Source organism: Oncorhynchus nerka, linkage group LG7, assembly GCF_034236695.1.
Source record: "Oncorhynchus nerka isolate Pitt River linkage group LG7, Oner_Uvic_2.0, whole genome shotgun sequence".
In the NCBI taxonomy this organism is placed as follows: Eukaryota; Metazoa; Chordata; class Actinopteri; order Salmoniformes; family Salmonidae; genus Oncorhynchus; species Oncorhynchus nerka.
The window spans coordinates 92,265,403-92,288,321 of record NC_088402.1 but is presented as its reverse complement, the minus strand read 5'-3'; the positions used below and the strand labels follow the sequence as shown (position 1 = coordinate 92,288,321).

Here is a 22,919-nt window from a genome sequence, read left to right as displayed (position 1 = left end):
CTTGTGATTATTTTGACCCCACGGGGTGAGATCTTGCGTGGAGCCCCAGATCGAGGGAGATTATCAGTGGTCTTGTATGTCTTCCATTTCCTAATAATTGCTCCCACAGTTGATTTCTTCAAACCAAACTGCTTACCTATTGTAGATTCAGTCTTCCCAGCCTGGTGCAGGTCTACAATTTTGTTTCTGGTGTCCTTTGACAGCTCTTTGGTCTTGGCCATAGTGGAGTTTGGAGTGTGACTGTTTGAGGTTGTGGACAGGTGTCTTTTATACTGATAACAAGTTCAAACAGGTGCCATTAATACAGGTAACGAGTGGAGGACAGAGGAGCCTCTTAAAGAAGAAGTCACAGGTCTGTGAGAGCCAGAAGTCTTGCTTGTTTGTAGGTGACCAAATACTTATTTTCCACCATAATTTGCAAATAAATTTATTAAAAATCCTACAATGTGATTTTCTGGATTTTTTTTCTAATTTTGTCTGTCATAGTTGAAGTGGACCTATGGTGAAAATTACAGGCCTCTCTCATCTTTTTAAGTGGGAGAACTTGCACAATTGGTGGCTGACTAAATACTTTTTTGCCCCACTGTATGTGATGTGACCCAGTTCATCCACAAGATTGAGTTAGTTCTTTGAGCTTTAGACCTATGCATGAACTCAGGGAGCTAACTCAAGTCTTGATAGAAGCATAGTTGTACAATGAAACATGATGAATTCATGCACGTCAACAACAACAACCAATGAAACATGATGAATTCATGCACGTCAACAACAACAACCAATGAAACATGATGAATTCATGCACGTCAACAACAACAACCAATGAAACATGATGAATTCATACACGTCAACAACAACAACCAATGAAACATGATGAATTCATGCACGTCAACAACAACAACCAAAGAAACATGATGAATTCATGCACGTCAACAACAACAACCAATGAAACATGATGAATTCATGCACGTCAACAACAACAACCAATGAAACATGATGAATTCATGCACGTCAACAACAACAACAAAAACACAAATGTAGCTTTTAGAATCAATAGAAAACTGGATTTTGAAGATGATTAGTTAGAGTTGTGTTGAATTCCCACCTTGTTGCAATGTCCATCAAGAGGTCTCAGTGTCCCGTTTATGTATCCCTTCTGTAGGTAGAGAGAGAGAAGACATGTCATTAAGGGTTAGGGATAGGGCTATGTTTAAAGGGTTGGTATGTGTGAAGTACCTAGACAATAGAAAAGAACGGGAGGAGATGGGGGGGGGGACACGCTGGAAAATATAGACTAATAGCATACCGGTATTTGTTTAAAAATGAGAAATATTTTCTGCTGAAACAATAAGAAACATATATATTTAAACGACGGGCAGGCGTACTAAGCACCGTTGGTATGTTATTTCACTCGAGGAAACCGGATGACAACACCTGGAATCTAACGAATCAATGATTTATTTAGTGTGTAGTATACACTCTCTAGGCCCCGAGCTGTGCTCACCATGGCCCATAGATAACTAGCTCACCTCTCATACACATGGAGAACCTTGCAGGAACGGTGGGATTCATTTGGTTAATTATGTTATGTGTGTGTGTTTGCGTGCGTGTATGTGTGTATGTACGAGTGTATAGACATTAGAGGGGATATCCTGACTTTCTGTGGTCACTAAAAATCCTCATGGCACGTATCGTAAGAGTAGGGTGAGAGTTACCAGTTAACCCCGGTGTGCTGGCTATGTTCCCAGCCTTGCCCTCATACCATCATGGTCACCGAATCATCCCCAGCTTCCAATTGGCTCATTCCTCCCCCTTCCTCTCCCCTGTAATTATTCCCCAGGTCGTTGCTGTAAATGAGAATGTGTTCTCAGTCAACTTACCTTCAATCAAAGAGAATGCAGGCCATGGAAGAACTGGGACATTTTCAGCTTCCAGTAATTGTGTCCAGACCGTTGTGACACGGGGCTGTGCGTTCTCATAGTGAAACATGAGGTGATGGTAGGGGATGAAAGGCACCAGATCCATGTGACACGGGGCTGTGCGTTACCATAGTGAAACATGAGGTGATGGTCGGGGATGAAAGGCACCAGATCCATGTGACACGGGGCCGTGCGTTACCATAGTGAAACATGAGGTGATGGTAGGGGATGAAAGGCACCAGATCCATGTGACACGGGGCCGTGCGTTACCATAGTGAAACATGAGGTGATGGTAGGGGATGAAAGGCACCAGATCCATGTGACACGGGGCTGTGCGTTACCATAGTGAAACATGAGGTGATGGTTGGGGATGAAAGGCACCAGATCCATGTGACACGGGGCTGTGCGTTACCATAGTGAAACATGAGGTGATGGTAGGGGATGAAAGGCACCAGATCCATGTGACACGGGGCTGTGCGTTACCATAGTGAAACATGAGGTGATGGTAGGGGATGAAAGGCACCAGATCCATGTGACACGGGGCTGTGCGTTACCATAGTGAAACATGAGGTGATGGTCGGGGATGAAAGGCACCAGATCCATGTGACACGGGGCTGTGCGTTACCATAGTGAAACATGAGGTGATGGTAGGGGATGAAAGGCACCAGATCCATGTGACACGGGGCTGTGCGTTACCATAGTGAAACATGAGGTGATGGTAGGGGATGAAAGGCACCAGATCCATGTGACACGGGGCCGTGCGTTACCATAGTGAAACATGAGGTGATGGTAGGGGATGAAAGGCACCAGATCCATGTGACACGGGGCTGTGCGTTACCATAGTGAAACATGAGGTGATGGTAGGGGATGAAAGGCACGACAACGGACCTCTGGAACTCGTCATGGTATCTCTGTGCATTCAAATTTCCATGGATAAAATGTGATGGATGTTCATTGGCCGTAGCTTATACCTGCCCATACCATAACTCACAGGAGATTGGTGGAACCTTCATTGGGGAGGACTGGGCTCGTGGCAATGACTGGAGCGGATTCAGTGGAATGGTATCAAATACATCAAACACATTGGTTAGTTGGTGTTTGATGTCATTATAGCTCCGTTCCGGGCCATTCTCCCCTCGGCAGCCTTCTGTGCCACAACCCATCGGCACCATGGGGCACTCTGTTCACAACGTTGACATCAGCAAAACCTCTCGCCACCATTCACACTGTCTGCCATCTTTCCGGGTTGAAACAGGGTTAATCTGAGAAGAGCACACTGAAGTCGGTTACTAAGGCCGAAATGCAGTCAGGTCAAGACCGTGGTGAAGACGACGAGCATGCAGATGAGATCTTTCCTGAGATGGTTTCTGACAGTTTTTTGCCATGTGGTTGGTCTCAGATAATCCCGCAGGTGAAGAAGCCAGCTGTAAAAGTCCTGGGCTGGCATGGTTACATGTGGTCTGCAGTTGTGAGGCCGGTTAGATGTGCGGCACAATTCTCTTAAACGACGTTGGAGGTGGCATATGGTAGAGAAATGAACATTGCATTTGAGAGTGGCCTTTTATTGTCCCCAGCACAAGGTGCACCTATGTAATGATCATGCTGTTTAATCAGCGTCTTTGATGAGCCACACCAGTCAGGTGGATGGATTAGCTGAGGCAAAGGAGAAACGCTCACTGACACGGATGTAAACAAATTTCTCCACAAAAATTTTGAGAAAAAAGCTTTTGTGCGTATCGAAAATGTAAGGGATCCTCTTTTTTTTCAGCACATGAAACACGGGACCAACATTTTCCATTATATTTATGTTCAGTATATAAAGAATGTTCCCAAAACTGGACCCTCAAACATCAGGGGAACATTACGTGGTAACATTGCAAAAACATTCTCGTTCCCTAGAATAGCTGGGCACTCCTGTCTAGTGTAGTGACTATTCACTGATTCCCACATCCCATTGGCTATTCACTGATTACCATAACTCATTGACTATTCACAGTACCCAATCATTGCACATTTCTATCCTTGTTCCCATCCTCCATCTCCCTGTACCATTCTCTCTCTCTCCGTCTCTCCCTCTAGCTATCCCCATCACCCCGTCATTTTTTCATCACGGCTGAGAGGACTCAATCAAAGCCTCATGAACCTCAAAACTTTCTGCTAAGGATGTTTATCTCTCACAAATCTCCCCCTCCCCCCTCTCTCTATCCCTAACCCTCTCTCTAATACCCCCCTCTCTCTATCCCTAGATTGACCCCTAACCCCCATCATTCCTCCACTCCCCAATCCTCCCCTCCCCTCCCCTCCCCTCTCTCTACCCTAACCCTCTCTCTAATTTCCCCTCTCTCTATCCCTAGATTGACCCCCCACCCCCATCATTCCTCCACTCCCCAATCCACCCAGTCCCGTAATGGGTGTCAAACAAGGCTAATGTAACTCTCTGATGGATCTGATACCAGGCTAGTTTCTTTATCATCTGCTGTGTTAAGCCCTTAGAGCCTAGTTAGGTGAGTCTATGGGGACAGCAAAGACTGGATCCAGTGATTGGTCCTCACAGCATAGTTAGGTGAGTCTATGGGGACAGCAAAGACTGGATCCAGTGATTGGTCCTCACAGCATAGTTAGGTGAGTCTATGGGGACAGCAAAGACTGGATCCAGTGATTGGTCCTCACAGCATAGTTAGGTGAGTCTATGGGGACACCAGAGACTGGATCCACTGATTGGTCCTCACAGCCTAGTAAGGTGAGTCTATGGGGACAGCAAAGACTGGATCCAGTGATTGGTCCTCACAGCATAGTTAGGTGAGTCTATGGGGACAGCAAAGACTGGATCCAGTGATTGGTCCTCACAGCATAGTTAGGTGAGTCTATGGGGACAGCAAAGACTGGATCCAGTGATTGGTCCTCACAGCATAGTTAGGTGAGTCTATGGGGACAGCAAAGACTGGATCCAGTGATTGGTCCTCACAGCATAGTTAGGTGAGTCTATGGGGACAGCAAAGACTGGATCCAGTGATTGGTCCTCACAGCATAGTTAGGTGAGTCTATGGGGACACCAGAGACTGGATCAGTGATTGGTCCTCACGGCATAGTTAGGTGAGTCTATGGGGACAGCAAAGACTGGATCCAGTGATTGGTCCTCACAGCCTAGTTAGGTGAGTCTATGGGGACACCAGAGACTGGATCCAGTGATTGGTCCTCACAGCCTAGTTAGGTGAGTCTATGGGGACACCAGAGACTGGATCCAGTGATTGGTCCTCACAGCCTAGTTAGGTGAGTCTATGGGGACACCAGAGACTGGACGGCATAGTTAGGTGAGTCCAGTGATTGGTCCTCACAGCCTAGTTAGGTGAGTCTATGGGGACACCAGAGACTGGATCCAGTGATTGGTCCTCACAGCCTAGTTAGGTGAGTCTATGGGGACACCAGAGACTGGATCCAGTGATTGGTCCTCACAGCCTAGTTAGGTGAGTCTATGGGGACACCAGAGACTGGATCCAGTGATTGGTCCTCACAGCCTAGTTAGGTGAGTCTATGGGGACACCAGAGACTGGATCCAGTGATTGGTCCTCACAGCCTAGTTAGGTGAGTCTATGGGGACACCAGAGACTGGATCCAGTGATTGGTCCTCACAGCCTAGTTAGGTGAGTCTATGGGGACACCAGAGACTGGATCAGTGATTGGTCCTCACAGCCTAGTTAGGTGAGTCTATGGGGACACCAGAGACTGGATCCAGTGATTGGTCCTCACAGCCTAGTTAGGTGAGTCTATGGGGACACCAGAGACTGGATCAGTGATTGGTCCTCACAGCCTATTTAGGTGAGTCTATGGGGACACCAGAGACTGTATCCACTGATTGGTCCTCACAGCCTAGTTAGGTGAGTCTATGGGGACACCAGAGACTGGATCCAGTGATTGGTCCTCACGGCATAGTTAGGTGAGTCTATGGGGACACCAGAGACTGGATCCAGATTATTATCAATCAATTGTAATGACTAGTGCACGTGTATTGCTTAATGTGAAAACAGTGTAATATACAGTAATTTACTGTACATTAGAGTACCTCACTCAAAGGAACACGTGTCTTACATTCATTGCTATTGGATGAAATGATTGTTAAAATAACTAAGTTTGGTAAGATATGACTAGGTCGTGTTTTGGTGGCCATTAAATGGATGTAGTCATTATATTTCACTGATATTTTTGTTCAGCGGTTGTGTGGTGAAACATTTCTACAAACAAAATGAACAACGAAAGGTTTCGATTATCAGACTGGAGTTTTTTTTACTATGTTTTCTGAAAATTCCCCCACATTCATGTGAAAATAGTACCAACATTTTATTTGACCAAATTCTTATTTTCAATGACGGCGGGTTAACTGCCTGTTCAGGGGCAGAACGCTCTAACCACTAGGCTACCCTGCCGCCCCTACACTCTAACTACTAGGCTACCCTGCCGCCCCTACACTCTAACTACTAGGCTACCCTGCCACCCCTACACTCTAACCACTAGGCTACCTGCCACCCCTACACTCTAGCCACTAGTCTACCCTGCCGTCCCTACAATCTAACCACTAGGCTACCCTGCCGCCCCTACACTCTAACTACTAGGCCACCCTGCCGCCCCTACACTCTAACCACTAGGCTACCCTGCCACCCCAAAGTGATTAACAATGTGTCATTGTATAAGAGTACAAGAGTTTGTGTGTGTGTGTGTGTGTGTGTGTGTGTGTGTGTGTGTGTGTGTGTGTGTGTGTGTGTGTGTGTGGGGGGTGTCTGTGTGTGCTTGTGTTTTCATTACCTTGTGTTTTCATTACCTTGTCTCTCTGTGTTAGTGTGTGCGTGTGTGTGTGGGTGTGTGCGCGTGTGTGTGTGTGGGTGTGTGTGTGTGTGTGTGTGTGTGTGTGTGTGTGTGTGTGTGTGTGTGTGTGTGTGTCTGTGTGTGCCTATGTGTGTGCTTGTGTTTTCATTACCTTGTTTCTCTGTGTTAGTGTGTTTGTGCCTGTGTGTGCGTGTGTGTGTGGGGGTGTGTGTGTGCCTGTGTGTGCGTGTGTGTGTGTGTGTGTGTGTGTGCCTATGTCTGTGCTTGTGTTTTCATTACTGTGTCTCTCTGTGTTAGTATGTGTGTGTGTGTGTGTGTGTGTGTGTGTGTGTGTGTGTGTGTGTGTGTGTGTTTTCATTACTGTGTCTCTCTGCGTGTCAGTGTGAGGAAGCATTGCCTTGTCTAATGACCCCAGTTGCCTTGACAACGGCATCCCATTGAGACAAATCTGACAGGAACAGAGAGAGAGGGAGTCAATGATAGAGGGAGACAGGGAGAATGGGAGAGAGGGAGACAGGGAGAATGGGAGAGAGGGAGACAGGGAGAATGGGAGAGAGGGAGACAGGGAGAATGGGAGAGAGGGAGACAGGGAGAATGGGAGAGAGGGAGACAGGGAGAATGGGAGAGAGGGAGACAGGGAGAATGGGAGAGAGGGAGAGAAGGAGAATGGGAGAGAGGGAGAGAAGGAGATGGGGAGACAGGGAGAAGAGACAGGGAGAATGGGAGAGGGAGACAGGGAGAATGGGAGAGAGGGAGACAGGGAGAATGGGAGAGAGGGAGACAGGGAGAATGGGAGAGAGGGAGACAGGGAGAATGGGAGAGAGGGAGACAGGGAGAATGGGAGAGAGGGAGAATGGGAGAGAGGGAGACAGGGAGAATGGGAGAGAGGGAGACAGGGAGAATGGGAGAGAGGGAGACAGGGAGAATGGGAGAGAGGGAGAGAAGGAGAATGGGAGAGAGGGGGAGAAGGAGATGTGGAGACAGGGAGAGGAGACAGGGAGAGAAGGAGACAGGGAGATGAGACAGGGAGATAAGGAGACAGGGAGAGAAGGAGACAGGGAGAATGGGAGAGAGGGAGAGAAGGAGACAGGGAGATGAGACAGGGAGTTAAGGAGGCAGGGGGAGAAGGAGAGAAGGAGACAGGGAGAGGAGACAGGGAGAGAAGGAGACAGGGAGAGAAGGAGACAGGGAGAGAAGGAGAGAGGGAGAGAAGGAGACATGGAGAGGAGACAGGGAGACAGGGAGAGGAGACAGGGAGACAGGGAGAGGAGACAGGGAGATAAGGAGACAGGGAGAGAAGGAGACTGGGAGAGAAGGAGACAGGGAGAGGAGACAGGGAGAGAAGGAGACAGGGCGAGAAGGAGACAGGGAGAGGAGACAGGGAGAGAAGGAGACAGGGAGTGGAGACATGGAGAGGAGGAGACAGGGAGAGGAGACATGGAGAGGAGGAGAGAGGGAGAGAAGGAGACAGGGAGAATGGGAGAGAGGGAGAGAAGGTGACAGGGAGACAGGGAGAGAAGGAGACAGGGAGAGAGGGAGAGAAGGAGACAGGGAGACAGGGAAAGAGGGAGATAAGGAGATGGGGAGAAAGGGAGAGAAAGAAACAGGGAGAGGAGACAGGGAGACGGGGAGAGGAGACAGGGAGAGAAGGAGATAGGGAGATAAGGAGTTGGGGAGACAGGGAGAGGAGACAGGGAGAGAAGGAGACAGGGAGAGGAGACAGGGAGAGAAGGAGACAGGGAGAGAAGGAGACAGGGAGAGGAGACAGGGAGACAGGGAGAGAAGGAGACAGGGAGAGAAGGAGACAGGGAGAGGAGGCAGGGAGACAGGGAAAAAGGAAGAGAGGGAGACAGAGAAAGAGAGACTGACTGCTAGCCAGACACACAGAGTGGGTGTAGTGTGAAAGATTAATTATGATGGAATGGTCCAGTCTGGTTGAATGTTTTTTTATTTCTTTAACTAGGCAAGTCAGTTAAGATCAAATTCTTATTTACAGTGATGGCCTAGGAACAGTGTGTTAACTGCCTTGTTAAGGGGCAGAATGACAGATTTGTACCTTGTCAGTTCGGGGATTTAATCTTGCAACTTTACAGTTACTGGCCCAACACTCTAACAACCAGGCTACCTGCCGGTTCATTCAAACGGCTCCAGTCTGGTTAAATGATTCATTCATACGGCTCCAGTCTGGTTAAATGGTTCATTCATACGGCTCCAGTCTGGTTAAATGATTCATTCATACGGCTCCAGTCTGGTTAAATGGTTCATTCATACGGCTCCAGTCTGGTTAAATGATTCATTCATACGGCTCCAGTCTGGTTTAATGGTTCATTCATACGACTCCAGTCCAGTCTGGTTTAATGGTTCAATCATACGACTCCAGTCCGGTTCAATGAATCATTCATACGGCTCCAGTCTGGTTAAATGATTCATTCATACGGCTCCAGTCTGGTTTAATGGTTCATTCATACGGCTCCAGTCTGGTTTAATGGTTCATTCATACGGCTCCAGTCTGGTTGAATCACTTCCCCACTGGACATAGTGTTTATGAAATGACATTGAACCAACATGCAATCATTTTATCATTTAACCAGACTGGAATCGTATGACTGAATCATTTAACCAGACTGGAGCCGTATGAATGAACCATTTAACCAGACTGGAGCCGTATGATCTTTTGAATCATCTACTGTGGTATATACTGTGTTTTGATTCGTCTACTGTGGAATATACAGTGTTTTGATTAATTTACCATGGAATATATGGTGTTTTGATGAATCTACTGTGGAACATACAGTGTTTTGATTAATCTACTGTGGAACATACTGTGTTTTGATTCGTCTACTGTGGAATATACAGTGTTTTGATTAATTTACCATGGAATATATGGTGTTTTGATGAATCTACTGTGGAACATACAGTGTTTTGATTAATCTACTGTGGAACATACAGTGTTTTGATACAGCGTCTGAAATGACTCAACACTACACACGTCACCTGACACAGCGACTGAAATGACTCAACACTACACATGTCACCTAACACAGCGTCTGAAATGACTCAACACTACACACGTCACCAAACACAGCGTCTGAAATGACTCAACACTACACATGTCACCTAACACAGCGTCTGAAATGACTCAACACTACACACGTCACCTAACACAGCGTCTGAAATGACTCAACACTACACACGTCACCAAAAACAGCGACTGAAATGACTCAACACTACACACGTCACCTGACACAGCGTCTGAAATGACTCAACACTACACCCGTCACCTGACACAGCGTCTGAAATGACTCAACACTACACATGTCACCTGACACAGCGTCTGAAATGACTCAACACTACACACGTCACCTGACACAGCGTCTGAAATGACTCAACACTACACACGTCACCTGACACAGCGTCTGAAATGACTCAACACTACACACGTCACCAAACACAGCGACTGAAATGACTCAACAACTACACACGTCACCTGACACAGCGACTGAAATGACTCAACAACTACACACGTCACCAAACACAGCGTCTGAAATGACTCAACACTACACACGTCACCTGACACAGCGTCTGAAATGACTCAACACTACACACGTCACCTGACACAGCGTCTGAAATGACTCAACACTACACACGTCACCTGACACAGCGTCTGAAATGACTCAACACTACACACGTCACCAAACACAGCGTCTGAAATGACTCAACACTACACACGTCACCAAACACAGCGTCTGAAATGACTCAACACTTAACAAAGAGCTGCAATTAGTATCAGCATGGGTGGCAAGGAATAAGTTAGTCCTACATTTTTCTAACTAAAATCACTGTATTATTTTTATTTAACCTTTCTTTAAAAGGGCAAAGTCAGTTAAGAACAAATTCTTATTTACAATAACAGCCTACCAAGAGGCTAAATGGAGTGCGCTGGGATTAAAAATATATTAAAAAATAAATAAATACAGGACGAAACACACATCACAACAAGAGAGACAACACTACATAAAGAGAGACCTAACACAACAACATAGCAAGACAAGAGAGACAACACTACATAAAGAGAGACCTAAGACAACAACATAGCAAGAGAGACAACACTACATAAAGAGAGACCTAACACAACAACATAGCAAGAGAGACAACACTACATAAAAAGAGACCTAACACAACAACATAGCAAGACAAGAGAGACAACACTACATAAAGAGAGACCTAACACAACAACATAGCAAGACAAGAGAGACAACACTACATAAAGAGAGACCTAACACAACAACATAGCAAGACAAGAGAGACAACACTACATAAAGAGAGACCTAACACAACAACATAGCAAGACAAGAGAGACAACACTACATAAAGAGAGAGACCTAGACAAGAGACAACAACATAAAGAGAGACAAGACAAGAGAGACAACACTACATAAAGAGAGACCTAACACAACAACATAGCAAGACAAGAGAGACAACACTACATAAAGAGAGACCTAACACAACAACATAGCAAGACAAGAGAGACAACACTACATAAAGAGAGACCTAACACAACAACATAGCAAGAGAGACAACACTACATAAAGAGAGACCTAACACAACAACATAGCAAGACAAGAGAGACAACACTACATAAAGAGAGACCTAACACAACAACATAGCAAGAGAGACAACACTACATAAAGAGAGACCTAACACAACAACATAGCAAGAGAGACAACACTACATAAAGAGAGACCTAACACAACAACATAGCAAGACAAGAGAGACAACACTACATAAAGAGAGACCTAACACAACAACATAGCAAGGCAGCAACACATGATAAAACAGCATGGCAGCAGAACAACATGACAACAACATGGTAGCAACACAACGAGGTAGCAGCACAAAACATGGTACAAACATTATTGGGCAAAGTCAACAACACACAGGGCAAGAAGGTGGAGACAACAATACATTATGCAAAGCAGCCACAACTGTCAGTAAGAGTGTCCATGATTGAGTCTTTGAATGCAGAGATTGAGATAAATCTGTCCAGTTTGAGTGTTTGTTGCAGCTCGTTCCAGTCGCTAGCTGCAGCGAACTGAAAAGACGAGCGACCCAGGGATGTGTGTGCTTTGGGGACCTTTAACAGAATGTGACTGGCAGAACTGGTGTTGTATGTGGAGGATGAGGGCTGCAGTAGATATCTCAGATAGGGGGGGAGTGAGGCCTAAGAGGGTTTTATAAATAAGCATCAACCAGTGGGTCTTGAGACGGGTATAAAGAGATGACCAGTTTACAGAGGAGTATAGAGTGCAGTGATGTGTCCTATAAGGAGCATTGGTGGCAAATCTGATGGCCGAATGGTAAAGAACATCGAGCCACTCGAGAGCACCCTTACCTGCCGATCTATAAATTACTACTCCGTAATCTAGCCTGGGTAGGATGGTCATCTGAATCAGGGTTAGTTTGGCAGTTGGGGTGAAAGAGGAGCAATTACAATAGAGAAAACCAAGTCTAGATTTAACTTTACCCTACAGCTTTGAAATGTGCAGAGAGAAGGACAGTGTACCGTCTAGCCATACTCCCAAGTACTTGTATGAGGTGACTACCTCAAGCTCTAAACCCTCAGAGGTAGTAATAACACCTTGGGGAGAGGGGCATTGTTCTTACCAAACCACATGACCTTTGTTTCGGAGGTGTTCAGAACAAGGTTAAGGGTCGAGACAGCTTGTTGGACACTAAGAAAGCTTTTTTGTAGGGCATTTAACACAACATCTGGGGAAGGGCTAGCTGAGTATAAGACTGTATCATCTATATATAAACGGACGAGAGAGCCTCCTACTGCCTGAGCTATGTTGATGTCAATTGAGAAGAGCGTGGAGCTAGGATTGAGCCTTGTAGTACTCCCTTGGTGTCAGGCAGTGAATGAGACAACATATTTTCTGACTTTATACACTGCACTCTTTGAGAAGTAGTTAGCAAATCAGGCCAAAGACCCCTCAGTGACACCAAAACTCCTTAGCCAGCCCACCAGAATGGAATGGTCTACCGTATCAAAAGCTTTAGCCAAGTCAATAAAAATAGCTGCACAACATTGCTTAGAATCAAGGGCAATGGTGACATCATTTAGGACCTTTAAGGTTGCAGTGACACATCCATAACCTGAGCGGAAACCAGATTGCATACCCAAGATAATACTATAGACATCAAGAAAGCCAGTCAGTTGATTATGGACAAGTTTTTCCAACACTTTTGATAAACAGCGCAACATAGAAATAGGCCTATAACAGTTAGGATCAGATTGATCTCCCCTTTAAATAAAGGACGCACCGTGGCAGCCTTCCAAGCAATGGAAACCTCCCCAGAGAGGAGAGACAGGTTAAACAGGTCAGAGACAGGGCTTGGTGGTGATAGGGGGGCAGCAACATTAAAGAAGAAAGGAGAGACAGGCTTGGTGGTGATAGGGGCAGAAACCTTAAAGAAGAAAGGAGAGACAGGCTTGGTGGTGATAGGGGGGCAGCAACCTTAAAGAAGAAAGGAGAGACAGGCTTGGTGGTGATAGGGGCAGAAACCTTAAAGAAGAAAGGAGAGACAGATTTAAAGGGTCAGAGAGAGGCTTGGTGAGGATATGGACAGCAACCTTAAAGAAGAGAGGAGAGACAGGTTAAAAAGGTCAGAGACAGGCTTGGTGGTGATAGGGGCAGAAACCTTAAAGAAGAAAGGAGAGATAGGGCTTGGTGGAGATAGGGGCAGAAACCTTAAAGAAAAAAGGAGAGATAGGCTTGGTGATGATAGGGGGGCAGAAACCTTAAAGAAGAAAGGAGAGATAGGGCTTGGTGGTGATAGGGGCAGAAACCTTAAAGAAGAAAGGAGAGATAGGCTTGGTGATGATAGGGGCAGCAACCTTAAAGAAGAAAGGAGAGATAGGGCTTGGTGGTGATAGGGGCAGCAACCTTAAAGAAGAAAGGAGAGATAGGGCTTGGTGGTGATAGGGGCAGAAACCTTAAAGAAGAAAGGAGAGATAGGGCTTGGTGGTGATAGGGGCAGAAACCTTAAAGAAGAAAGGAGAGATAGGGCTTGGTGGTGATAGGGGCAGAAACCTTAAAGAAGAAAGGAGAGATAGGGCTTGGTGGTGATAGGGGCAGAAACCTTAAAGAAGAGAGGAGAGACAGGCTTGGTGGTGATAGGGGCAGAAACCTTAAAGAAGAGAGGAGAGACAGGCTTGGTGATGATAGGGGGGCAGCAACCTTAAAGAAGAAAGGAGAGACAGGCTTGGTGGTGATAGGGGCAGAAACCTTAAAGAAGAAAGGAGAGACAGGCTTGGTGGTGATAGGGGCAGAAACCTTAAAGAAGAAAGGAGAGACAGGTTTGGTGGTGATAGGGGCAGAAACCTTAAAGAAGAAAGGAGAGATAGGGCTTGGTGATGATAGGGGCAGTAACCTTAAAGAAGAAAGGAGAGACAGGCTTGGTGGTGATAGGGGCAGAAACCTTAAAGAAGAAAGGAGGGACAGGCTTGGTAGTGATAGGGGCAGCAACCTTAAAGAAGAAAGGAGAGACAGGCTTGGTGGTGATAGGGGCAGAAACCTTAAAGAAGAAAGGAGAGACAGGCTTGGTGGTGATAGGGGCAGCAACCTTAAAGAAGAGAGGAGAGACAGGTTAAAAGGTCAGAGACAGGGCTTGGTGGTGATAGGGGCAGAAACCTTAAAGAAGAAAGGAGAGACAGGTTAAACAGGTCAGAGATAGGGCTTGGTGATGATAGGGGCAGCAATCTTAAAGAAGAAAGGGTCTAAACCATCTGACCCAGATGTTGTTTTGGAGTCAAGTTTCAGGAGTTATTTTATCACCTCAGACTCAGTGACCACCTGCAAGGAGAAACTTTGTTGATGGCCAGGAGAAAAGAGGGAGGAGCATCAGGGATAGTCACATTAGAAGGGGTGGGAGAGGGAGGAGCATCGGGGCTAGTCACATTAGAAGGGGTGGGAGATGAGGAAATGTTGGACGGGCAAGGAGGCATGGCTGAGTCAAATATTAATCCTGACTTAATGAAGTGGTGATTAAAGACCTCAGCCATGTACTTCTTGTCAGTAACAACCACATCATCATCATTAAGGGACATGGACAGCTGTGAGGTTGAGGGTTTATTCTCCAGGTCTTTAACCGTTTTAAAATGGAGAGAATGGAGAGAAGTCTGTCCATAATAAAGTGCTGCTTTGCCTCCTTATCAACACTATCAACAAGACAGCCTCTAGTTTTTTTGCACCTGGACTACTGTTCAGTCATGTGGTCAGGTGCCATTAAGAGGAACATAGGAAAACTGCAATTGGCTCAGAACAGAGCAGCACGGCTGGCTCTTGGATGTACACACATCGCTAACATTAATAATATGCATTTCAGTCTCTCCTGGATCAAAGACTTCATCACTACTTGTATTTGTGAGAGGTATTGACATGTTGAATGCACCGAGCTGTCTGTTTAAATTACTGGCACAGAGCTCAGACACCCATGCATACCCCACAAGACATGTCACCAGAGGTCTGTTTAAACTATTGGCACACAGCTCAGACACCCAGTCATACCCCACAAGACATGCCACCAGAGGTCTCTTCACAGTCCCCAAGTCCAGAACAGACTATGGGAGGTGCACAGTACTACATAGAGCCGTGACTACATGGAACTCTATTCCACAGTACTACATAGAGACATGACTACATGGAACTCTATTCCACAGTACTACATAGAGCCATGACTACATGGAACTCTATTCCACAGTACTACATAGAGCCATGACTACATGGAACTCTATTCTACAGTACTACATAGAGCCATGACTACATGGAACTCTATTCCACAGTACTACATAGAGCCATGACTACATGGAACTCTATTCTACAGTACTACATAGAGCCATGACTACATGGAACTCTACTCCACAGTACTACATAGAGCCATGACTACATGGAACTCTATTCCACAGTACTACATAGAGCCATGACTACATGGAACTCTATTCCACAGTACTACATAGAGCCATGACTACATGGAACTCTATTCCACAGTACTACACAGAGCCATGACTACATGGAACTCTACTCCACAGTACTACATAGAGCCATGACTACATGGAACTCTACTCCACAGTACTACACAGAGCCATGACTACATGGAACTCTATTCCACAGTACTACATAGAGCCATGTTGAAAAAGCTGTTGAAAAAGCATTCCAGGTGAAGCTGGTTGAGAGAATGCCAAGAATGTGCAAAGCTGTCCCTAAGGCAAAGGGTCTCTATTTGAAGAATCTCAAATATAATATATATTTTGATTTGTTACTACATGATTTCGTATGTGTTTTTTCATAGTTTTTATGTCTTCACTATTATTCTACAAAGTACAAAATAGTAAAAAAAAACTTGAATGAGTAGGTGTGTCCAAACTTTCGACTGGTACTGTACATATCTACCTAAAATACTTTGTACCTCTGGACATTGATCTTGTACTAGTGCTCCCTGTAAAGTCTACGTCTGTTTGTAGATAAATGTGTCTGTTGTAAATCAAAATGTGATTTGAATTGTGTCAGGATGGCAGTGTTGCTGTGGGGCTTACAGAGACAGCCATCTGTGGGGAGGACTGAGGAGTAGCCCCAGGCTGCTAGGTGCAATAATACACACACACACACACACACACACACACACACACACACACACACACACACACACACGCACACACGCACACACACACACACACACCGGCACACACACATACACACACACGCACACACACATGCGCGCACGCACACACACACACACACACGCACACACACACGCACACACACACGCACACACGCACACACACACGCACACACACACACGCACACACACACACACAAGGAAACCTCATACAGTGGGATCTGGAGTGTTATGATCCTAGCCCAGATCAATCACCACACACATTTCTATAATGAATGAGGCTGTAAAGGGGTCTGAAGGAGGGGAGGAGGGGAAGGACAAGGGGAGATGGGGGAGGACGGGGAGAGGGAGAGAGGGGGGAGATGGGGGAGGAGGATAAGGGAAAGAGCGGGGGAGATAGGGGAGGACGGGGGAGAGGCAGAGAGGGGGAGGACAGGGGGAGAAGGAGAGAGGGAGGAGGACAAGGGAGAGGGAGAGTGGGGAGAGGACAGGGGAGAAGGAGAGAGGGGGAGGACAGGGGAGAGGGAGAGTGGGGAGAGGACAGAGGAGAGGGAGAGTGGGGAGAGGACAGGGGAGAGGGAGAGTGGGGAGAGGGAGAAAGGAGGGTAGGTCGGGGGAGAGGGAGAGAGGGAGGGAGGATGGGGGAGAGGGAGAAAGGGGGAGGACAGGGGAGAGAGGGAGGGAGGATGGGGAGAATGGGGAGAGGGAGAGGGGGAAGGATGGGGAGGACGGTGAGAGGGAGAGAGGGGGAGGATGGGGGAGAGGGAGAGAGAGGGGGAGGATGGGGGAGAGGGAGAGAGGGGAGGTCGGGGAGAGGGAGAGGGGGAGGACGGGGGAGAGAGGGGAGGACGGGGAGAGGGAGAGGGGGGAGGATGGGGGAGAGGGAGAGGGGGAGGACGGGGGAGAGACGGGGAGGATGGGGAGAGGGAGAGAGGGGGAGGATGGGGGAGAGGGAGAGAGGGGAGGACGGGGGAGAGGGAGAGGGGGGAGGATGGGGGAGAGGGAGAGGGGGAGGACGGGGGAGAGACGGGGAGGATGGGGGAGAGGGAGAGAGGGGGAGGATGGGGGAGAGACGGGGAGGATGGGGGAGAGGGAGAGGGGGGAGGATGGGGAGAGGGAGAGAGGGGAGGACGGGGAAGAGGGAGAGGGGGAGGACGGGGGAGAGGGAGAGAGGGGGAGGACAGGGGAGAGAGGGGGGGACCGCATTTAAAATGATCAACACAATAGACTACTGCATTTAAAGTGATCAACACAATAGACTACTGCATTTAAAGTGATCAACACAGAAGACTACTGCATTTAAAGTGATCAACACAACAGACTACTGCATTTAAAGTGATCAACACAATAGACTACTGCATTTAAAGTGATCAACACAGAAGACTACTGCATTTAACCATTAATGGCAATGTCCACGTCCCAATGTCCACGCCCCAATGTCCACGCCCCAATGTCCACGAAATCTTATTAGCATAATGAAAAAATCCCCATAAAGAAATATGTCAGTTTAAGCTGGAGATATCAGTTTTTACATTGGATGGGTATCAATAGTGCACATCTGTCTATGTTACACTTCCTCATCTGTGGTGAAAGGTGACAGAGCTAGAGTGTGTCAGACCATGAGGCATCCTGAAAATCGGTCTTCGCAAAAAAAATCCTCAACACGGGGTGCCTCTCAGGGGTGCGTGCTCAGTCCAAAGGAGGTGATTGTTGACTACAGGAAAAGGAGGACAGAGCACGACCCCATTCTCATTGATGGGGCTGTAGTGGAGCAGGTTGAGAGCTTCGAGTTCCTTTGTGTCCACATCACCAACAAACTAACATGGTCCAAACACACCAAGACAGTCGTGAAGAGGGCACGATAAAGCCTATTCCACCTCAGTAGACTGAAAAGATTTGACATGGGTCCTCAGATCCTCAAAATATCCTCAACAGATTTTACAGCTGCACCATCGAGAGCCTCCTGACGGGTTGCATCACCGCCTGGTATGACAACTGCTCGGCCTCCGACCGCAAGGCACTACAGAAGGTAGTGAGAACAGCCCACTACATCACCGGGGCCAAGCTTCCTGCCATCCAGGACCTCTATACCAGGCGGTGTCAGAGGAAGGCCCAGTCACCCGAGACATAGACTGTTCTCTCTGCTACTGCACTGCAAGCGGTACCCGAGCGCCAAGTCTAGGTCCAAGAGGCTCCTAAACAGCTTCTTAACCAAAGCCATAAGACTCCTGAACAGCCAAACAGCACCCCCCCCCCCCCCCGCTTTACGCTGCTGCTACTATAATCTATGCATAGCCACTTTAATAACCCTACCTGCATATACATAATTACCTCGACACTGATGCCCCCGGCACATTGACACTTTGACCCTGTACCGGTACCCACTGTATGTAGCCTCCACTTTGACCCTGTACCGGTACCCGCTGTATGTAGCGTCCACTTTGACCCTGTACCGGTACCCGCTGTATGTAGCCCCACTACTGTTATTTACTGCTGCTCTTGAATTATTTGTGTTTCTTATCTCTTACTTTTCTTAAAACTGCATTGTTGGTTAAGGGCTTGTAAGTAAAGCGTTTCACTGTAAGGTGAATGAATACCTGTTGTTTTCGGCGCATGTGATAAAAAGGGGAGGAGGAAAAGCGACTATTGCGTAGATAATAAGCATCATGTTAAACACTATTATTACACACAGAATAGGTCCATGCAACTTATTATGTGACTTGTTAATTAATGAAATGTTTACTCCTGAACTTGATTGGGCTTTCCATGACAAAGGGTTTGAATACTTATTGCCTCGAAACATTTCAGCTTTTCATTTTCAATGAATTTGTAAAAAAAAAAAATATATATATATATTTAAAAATCAAAAAGCATAATTCCACTTTGGCATTATGAGGTGAGACAAAATCTCAATTCATTGCATTTTAAATTCAGGCTGTAACACAAACAAAATAGGGTAGATAAGTAGGAGTGAATGCTTTCTGCCATTGAAATGAAAAAGTAATTGACTACATAATAACCTTAACCAGAGGAGAGCAGTAGTTTCAGCTCTGTGAACTAGCGACCTTAATCAATAGTCTAATTAGCTGCTCTGCATTATGGATGAGCACGGCCTACTGTGTTACAACGTGATGTTTTCGTGGTGCTATTCATAAATATTGATAGTTAACATGTCTCTGAAAATGGTTCTTGACACCTTTGTAAAAAAAAATATCCCATTAAAATGGACTACGATCGGAAAATCATCAATCAAATGCCTCTCCCTGGAAACATTGATCTGAGTTGCCCCAATGTGGCTGTGTAGAAGATGAATTAAAGTCCCAAAAGAATAACTGGCTGAAGCAGGCAGATATACAGTACATCACACGCTTGTAGAGAAAGAGATAGATATGAAAGTGGTCATGAACCTTTGGAGAGCAGGGTTGGGGTCAGAACCAGTTAACTGAATTGACCCCAACCCTGGTGGGGTGAGGTGAGCAGAAGGGGGGGGGGGGGCAGTAGAGGTTCTCACCTGGAACATAACTTTGTACTGTTGCTCCGGCCGGTTCACCACACACATGTTACAGCCCATCCTGACTTTGGTCCCGACTCTGGTCCTGGATCTGGTCCTGACTCTGGTCCTGGATCTGGTCCTGACTCTGGTCCTGGATCTGGTCCTGACTCTGGTTCTGACTCTGGTTCTGACTCTAGTCCTGGATCTGGTCCTCCTAGCTCTGATGTTTTCGGGTCTCAATCACCGTGTTGTGTGACCTCTGCACGTAGGTTAGTTTTTTTAATGTGCCAATGATGAGGATATCTTAGATCCACTGTGGTAAAGTTGTGTGGCCAGCACAGAGCTGACTCGACTGTCCTCAAGCCTCAGACACTGTGTCCTCTTTAGTTCAACGATGCTTCAGTGATGAGGATCTCTCTCAGAGATGGTGAGACAACCATGTCCATCACCCATTCATTAGTGGATATTTCAAAAGAATCCCTCCTCGAAGAAAGACATGTTTAGCAAAGTACCAATAAAGCTAACTATATGTGTTTCTTTTTCTCACAGCTTTTCGTTCAGCCTCTGAGCTTTTCGTTCAGCCTCTGAGCTTTTCGTTCAGCCTCTGAGCTTTTCGTTCAGCCTCTGAGCTTTTCGTTCAGCCTCTGAGCTTTTCATTCAGCCTCTGAGCTTTTCATTCAGCCTCTGAGATTTTCGTTCAGCCTCTGAGCTTTTCGTTCAGCCTCTGAGCTTTTCATTCAGCCTCTGAGATTTTCGTTCAGCCTCTGAGCTTTTCGTTCAGCCTCTGAGATTTTCAAGGCAAAAACTTGCCAACTTCCACACGTGTTCATGTGTATTTGAGTTTAGGAATGAGAACAGATTTTATTTTGGTGTAAAATGTTGTTAAATAAAATGAACGGATTGAGATGGGAGAAAAGAGGAATGAAATGCTTGTATTTTATTTGATCAAATATTCTACTGTAACAGATCACAAAAGCAAAATACATTAAATCTCACTGTTCTCCTCAGGGAATATTTTTTCAATTTATAACAATAACATTTTCATATATTTCTCTGGCTCTGGGTAGTAAAACAAAGCACAGAAGAAACTATAGTGTACCCATATGTATAGATAGTTAAGTAGCGACTACCTTGCATTCACTTCCAGAGAGATAGCTGCTCCTCCTGGTGAATTTCCTCAACGACGAGCCTCCATCATCAAAGCTGAAAGCAGAAGGCTTCTCCCCAGAGAGGGAATAGCACTCTGTGAACATTACCCAACCCACTGTATCTCTCCTGGGGAGAGTCATTATTATCTCACTCCCACTCACTACCCACTGTCTGTCTGTCTGTCTGTCTGTCTGTCTGTCTGTCTGTCTGTCTGTCTGTCTGCCTGCCTGCCTGCCTGCCTGCCTGCCTGCCTGCCTGCCTGCCTGTCTGTCTGCCTGCCTGCCTGCCTGCCTGCCTGTCTGTCTGCCTGTCTGCCTGTCTGCCTGTCTGTCTGCCTGTCTGTCTGTCTGCCTGTCTGTCTGTCTGTCTGTCTGTCTGTCTGTCTGTCTGTCTGTCTGTCTGTCTGTCTGTCTGTCTCTCCTCTGTCTGTCTGTCTGTCTGCCTGCCTGCCTGCCTGAAGGGCTGTTAGTGATCTAGTGTTTCTTCAGGAAATGTCAGAGTTTCATTGTGTTTTCTCTGTATATTTTTTTTAGTATACTACAACAACAACAAAAACAGCCATCGTTTGTCGAGATATTTCGGCCTATTTCTTTATGAATGTGCTGAATCTTCAAATCTGACCAGTGTGAACACATCTCTTACCTAGCCTTTAATATAAGGATTCATGGCTAACTTGTACAGCCCCAGTAACACTTACAGAACATGTTACAAAATTAAAGATGGGGATGATGAAAGAGAGGACAGAAAATAAACGCATGAGGCAACAGGAATCCATATCTTCTGTCTCTTCCTCTTCAGTCAATACGAAAGGTTGATCAAAACTCCACCTTAGAAAAGGAGTTGTAGTCACGATGAGGGGACCGAGTGAGACCGATTCCCTTTTCCTGTTTTCTCTTCTTGATGTCTGGAAGGTTAATCCTCCGGCGACGTCTGACTCCGACGATCCTGCCAGGCAACGCTGTAGTTCACCACATCCATACAGACACACCAGCTGAATCACTGAATCCCTCTACCAGCTGAATCAATGAATCCCTCTACCAGCTGAATCACTGAATCCCTCTACCAGCTGAATCACTGAATACATCTACCAGCTGAATCACTGAATCCCTCTACCAGCTGAATCACTGAATCCCTCTACCAGCTGAATCACTGAATCCCTCTACCAGCTGAATCACTGAATCCCTCTACCAGCTGAATCACTGAATCCATCTACCAGCTGAATCACTGAATCCATCTACCAAATGAATCACTGAATCCCTCTACCAGCTGAATCACTGAATACATCTACCAGCTGAATCACTGAATCCCTCTACCAGCTGAATCACTGAATACATCTACCAGCTGAATCACTGAATACATCTACCAGCTGAATCACTGAATCCCTCTACCAGCTGAATCACTGAATCCCTCTACCAGCTGAATCACTGAATCCCTCTACCAGCTGAATCACTGAATACATCTACCAGCTGAATCCCTGAATACATCTACCAGCTGAATCACTGAATACATCTACCAGCTGAATCACTGAATCCATCTACCAGCCAGGACTGTGATTCACTGAGTCCTACCAGGGCTCAGACACTGTAGTCCACCGTAGTCCAAAAAGCAGTCAAGAGTATCCTTTCCTTTCAGGTCTGTCACAGACGCTTCTCTTGGCTGTGTGCTGCTATAAACGTGCTCCCTCTCTGGTCCTGAATGGCTGGCTGATACAGATGTCTCTAGCTGTGTTGTAGCTCACTGCTCCTTCTCTGGTCCTGCACCACTGATTCTCAATACAAAGGCTGTGAAGCTGGAGCTGTGGCTTGTGCTGTGAAGCTGGTGCTGTGAAGCTGGTGCTGTGAAGCTGGTGCTGTGAAGCTGGAGCT

The 22,919-nt window shown here is 46.5% G+C and overlaps 1 protein-coding gene across 1 annotated transcript in view; it reads right to left on the bottom strand.

Annotated features, from left to right (window-relative positions):
• The window catches only part of LOC115122277 (PDZ domain-containing protein 4-like), a 55,070-nt gene extending 35,087 nt beyond the window's left edge, over nt 1-19,983 (bottom strand). The window contains exons 1-2 of the mRNA XM_065020972.1: nt 19,924-19,983; nt 1,103-1,153 (exon numbers count right to left, since the gene is read on the bottom strand). Of these exons, the coding sequence (XP_064877044.1) occupies nt 1,103-1,153; nt 19,924-19,983 (111 nt within the window). The remainder of the gene's footprint in view (nt 1-1,102; nt 1,154-19,923) is intronic.
• Between the last annotated feature and the right edge of the window lie 2,936 nt (nt 19,984-22,919).